This window comes from Rhincodon typus, chromosome 1, assembly GCF_021869965.1.
Source record: "Rhincodon typus isolate 14 chromosome 1, sRhiTyp1.1, whole genome shotgun sequence".
Lineage (NCBI taxonomy): Eukaryota > Metazoa > Chordata > Chondrichthyes > Orectolobiformes > Rhincodontidae > Rhincodon > Rhincodon typus.
Window position 1 is genome coordinate 67626683 of NC_063332.1, and position 3646 is coordinate 67630328.

Genomic DNA, 3646 nt, shown 5'->3' on the forward strand with positions numbered 1-3646 from the left:
CACCTTTATAAAAGAAGAATTTCACAATGAACCACAGCGGTTAGTCAATTGTTCAAATAAGCGTGTTTCCACCAGAAATTATATAAAACTTGTGTTTCAAATTGTTGTCTGCACCATCCCATCCATTGTTGGAATAATTTTTCTGCCAAATTTTTCTGTCAAATTTTTCAACATAAAGAGATACTTGTTGAGAAGAAATGTGTTCCCTTAGTTCCATGACAAACTGAGAGAATTAAATTCAATGTATATCAGCAACAAAGGAAATAGGCGTGATCCGGATATGGTAAATAATTATTTTTCAAACCCCATAATTTGCCTGTAATGTTTCTGTGTTTCTTGTAGTTATCTTTGCTACCGCAAGAAAAGTGTAAGGGGAACTCCACCAAGAATAAGTATTCTTCAGAATGTCATCTCTGGATTTTCTTTCAGGGGATGTGCAGTCAATAACTCAGGTAATCCTAACATACATTTTTCAGTTTGATTCTGAAAATAGTGGTGTAGAAAGTAAGGTTTTGTCACTATACTTCATCCATCTTTATGTTTCTGGTAACAAACCCAAGTTATTCCAAGAACTGAGCGACTTGACAATAGAAACTCCATTTTGTAAGGTGGGCTAAAGCAAGGAGGCAGATCCTCCATGAGCTACCACTCTTAGTGTGGGGATTTAACTTGCACTAACAGTGTCATTCTGTCACACAGTCTCGCCAGCTGGCAAACCAAGCTAACCAACCCCAAATGAAACGCACTGTTGAACGTATTCATTGATTGATGTCCATAATTTTTAACAACGGAAGGTACTTTCTGATACTAGTTGGGAGAGCCTGTACCCTTAAAGTTGCGCATTAGGACCTCTCACATGTCTGTCGTACTGACTATGTGGTAATTATTCTTGAAACTGTCTTCCACTCTAACCTATTTGGGACTTGGTATGTTTATGATCCTAAGTACTTGGCTTAATAGTTAGCCACACAAAAAAAAATTAAAGACCGTAAAAGCCACTCTAACTCCTGAATTCCACCCCCAGTGTGCCCACCTGGCAATCCATGTCTTTACCTTCCTGCCACCATACCATCTCACACAATGGGCACCCAAACCTCTTTCACACATTTTTTGCCCCTCACACTCATTTTGCATCCTAATCTCTCTCCTGCTCACCCGCAGCTCTACTCCTTATCCATCTACTTCTCAAAGTACCTCCTCAGCTGCCTGGCACTATTGCCCTTTACCCACTTGTCACTTTACCCCATTACTCACTTGCTACTATGCCCACTTACTCACCCATCTACAACCCTACTGTTGCTTCCACTTACCTTCTTACCAATTGGTTTCTCTCAGGAGCTGGCAAAGTGCCTTTGGGGCCTTTAAAACGCTTTGTTTAATGGAATACAGCAGCTAATGGCTTTAAAAGGGGTCGTGTTATGGTCTCTAATGCTGATCCTGTGCCGAGTGGATTCTTAGCCAATTTCCCACATTGCAGACATCCAAAACAGGCCAAATGTGGAAACCTGGCCATAAAAACCTCTGACAGATGAACAGGCAATCTTAATAAGACTAGGTTGGATCTGTTCCATTTGTAATTTGGAAGAATTACTGCAATTTATCATGTGAATATTTCAAGGAAGAAATTATTCCATGCGATAAATCCTAACCTTATATAGCTTAGCCAGTGGCAGGGTTGAAAGTTGTTTATTGCAGATATTTGAGAAGATTCTGATGGGATATGACAAAGTTGATATTTGGGCAATGTTTTAGTTAGCTGGAAAGGGAGAACATGAGGTCACAATCTCAGTTTGAGGAGTGAAGCATTTTACGTCAACAAGACGTGAAACTTCTTCACTCAGACGATTGTGATTCTTCAGAACGTATCTCACAGAGTTGTTGGTGTGTCAGCATTGAGTACATTTCAGGTTGAGAGTGATACATTGTCTCTTAGAGGCAAAATGTAAGACTAAGAAGAGTCACACTGGACTCAATGTTAACTCCGTTTCTCTCTCCACAGATGCTGCCAGACCTGCTGAGTTTCTCCAGTGTCCTCTATGTTTATTTTAAATTTCCAGCATCCACTATATTTTGCCTTTATTAGAGTGTACTGGTGTAATGTGGTTTTGATATGATTGGATTTGGATTTATATCGGAGATGAGCACAATACTGATTGTTGAGGAATAGAGGTTTTATAGCATTAAAACAAGCCCTTTGGCCCATTGTAGCTGCGCTGGTCATTAAAAATCCATCAACTCTAATCCCATGTTTCATCCCTTGTCCCATAGCATAGTATGCAATGGCGTTTCAAGTGCTCATCCAAATAGTTCTTTAGAGTCTTGAGGGTCCCTGCCTTTACCACCCTTTTAGACAGTGAATTCCGGATATCTAAACCCGTCTGGGTGAAAGAATACTTTCTCAAATCCCTCTAAAGTGGGTTTTCCTTACTTTGGTCATCCTGTTGGTCTGAAATCTGGCACCAGTAGTTTTCATGACGTTTCTATGCTGACTCAGATTACTGCATACTGTCTTTTTGCATCACTGTGTGTGTTCATATATAAAATCCATCTTCTCGTTATATTGTCTTATTTGCTTTTTTATTTTCAGACAGTTCCTTCCCCTCCCCAACACCCCACCCTCATAGACCATGTTCTCCAACAACTCCACACCCTGACAGCGCCTGTCCCCACCCTTCCCGACACTCTCAGTCCCTGTTCCCTGCCTGAACGCCCACCCTCGCAGCTTGTTCTATCCCACCTCGTGTACACAAGCTTAAGCTCATACCCGCTGCATCCTCACCACATTCCAGAATCCCACCCTTCCGGTGAACCACACCTACACAGCTCCACACCCTCAGCTCCTGCTCTCCCAATATCCCACCGTGGCTCACCCAGCTCAGAGATCCTGCCCCTCACTGTCTGCCTTCTCATCTCCTGCTCCATCCCAACCTCTATTTTCTATTCCTTTCTGATTGCAGTATGAAACTAAAATGAAAACACATCTGAACCACTCATTCATTGGTGTGTTTTTCATTTTATTACAGAGTGAAGATTTGATAAATTATTGGCAACGCACATTTTCACCGGTGGACAAGTTAACAGCCAATCACATTGTGCTATATTTGTATCTGCTTAGAAATTACCATGAAGATTAAACTCACCAACAATTTTCTCTCCCTAATGAGGGAGCAGAACTATGGTCTTTGGGGACTATAGCAACTTTATTTTAACATTTGTATACAATTGATTCTGATGTGCATTTGTTTGATGCTTTCTTTGCCAGGTTCAATTATAAAGCAATAAAGACATTATGTTAAGGATAGTCGGTGCAATGTTTCCATTTTATCAAAGAGGTACTCAGTGAATTATGCCACCTATTAAGGTAATCTTGAGCCTCAGAAAATCACAAAATCTCACATTTTGCCTGGTTTTAAATATTTCAAGAACATTTCCTTCTTGTGCACTACCTGAAAAAAATATTTTGAGACATTTATTATCTCAAGTTAATTTACCTGCTAATCCCTTGGCCTAGCAGTCATAGGCACTAAACATGACAGAAGAAATCAGATTGTTTGTGGTAATATCGCACTGGGGTAGTGTACTGGAAAACAAAACTCACTATTGCTGGAGATGTTACAAAGCATATACGTTTTATAAAAATACATAA

At 40.3% G+C, this 3646-nt stretch overlaps 1 protein-coding gene across 1 annotated transcript in view; it reads left to right on the top strand.

The window, feature by feature from the left end:
* LOC109919186 (plasma kallikrein-like) overlaps positions 1–3301 on the top strand; it is a 37322-nt gene extending 34021 nt beyond the window's left edge. The window contains exons 6-7 of the mRNA XM_048597969.1: positions 343–452; positions 3024–3301. Coding sequence (XP_048453926.1) covers positions 343–452; positions 3024–3028 — 115 coding nt within the window. The 3' untranslated portion in view covers positions 3029–3301. The remainder of the gene's footprint in view (positions 1–342; positions 453–3023) is intronic.
* The last annotated feature ends 345 nt before the right edge of the window (positions 3302–3646 follow it).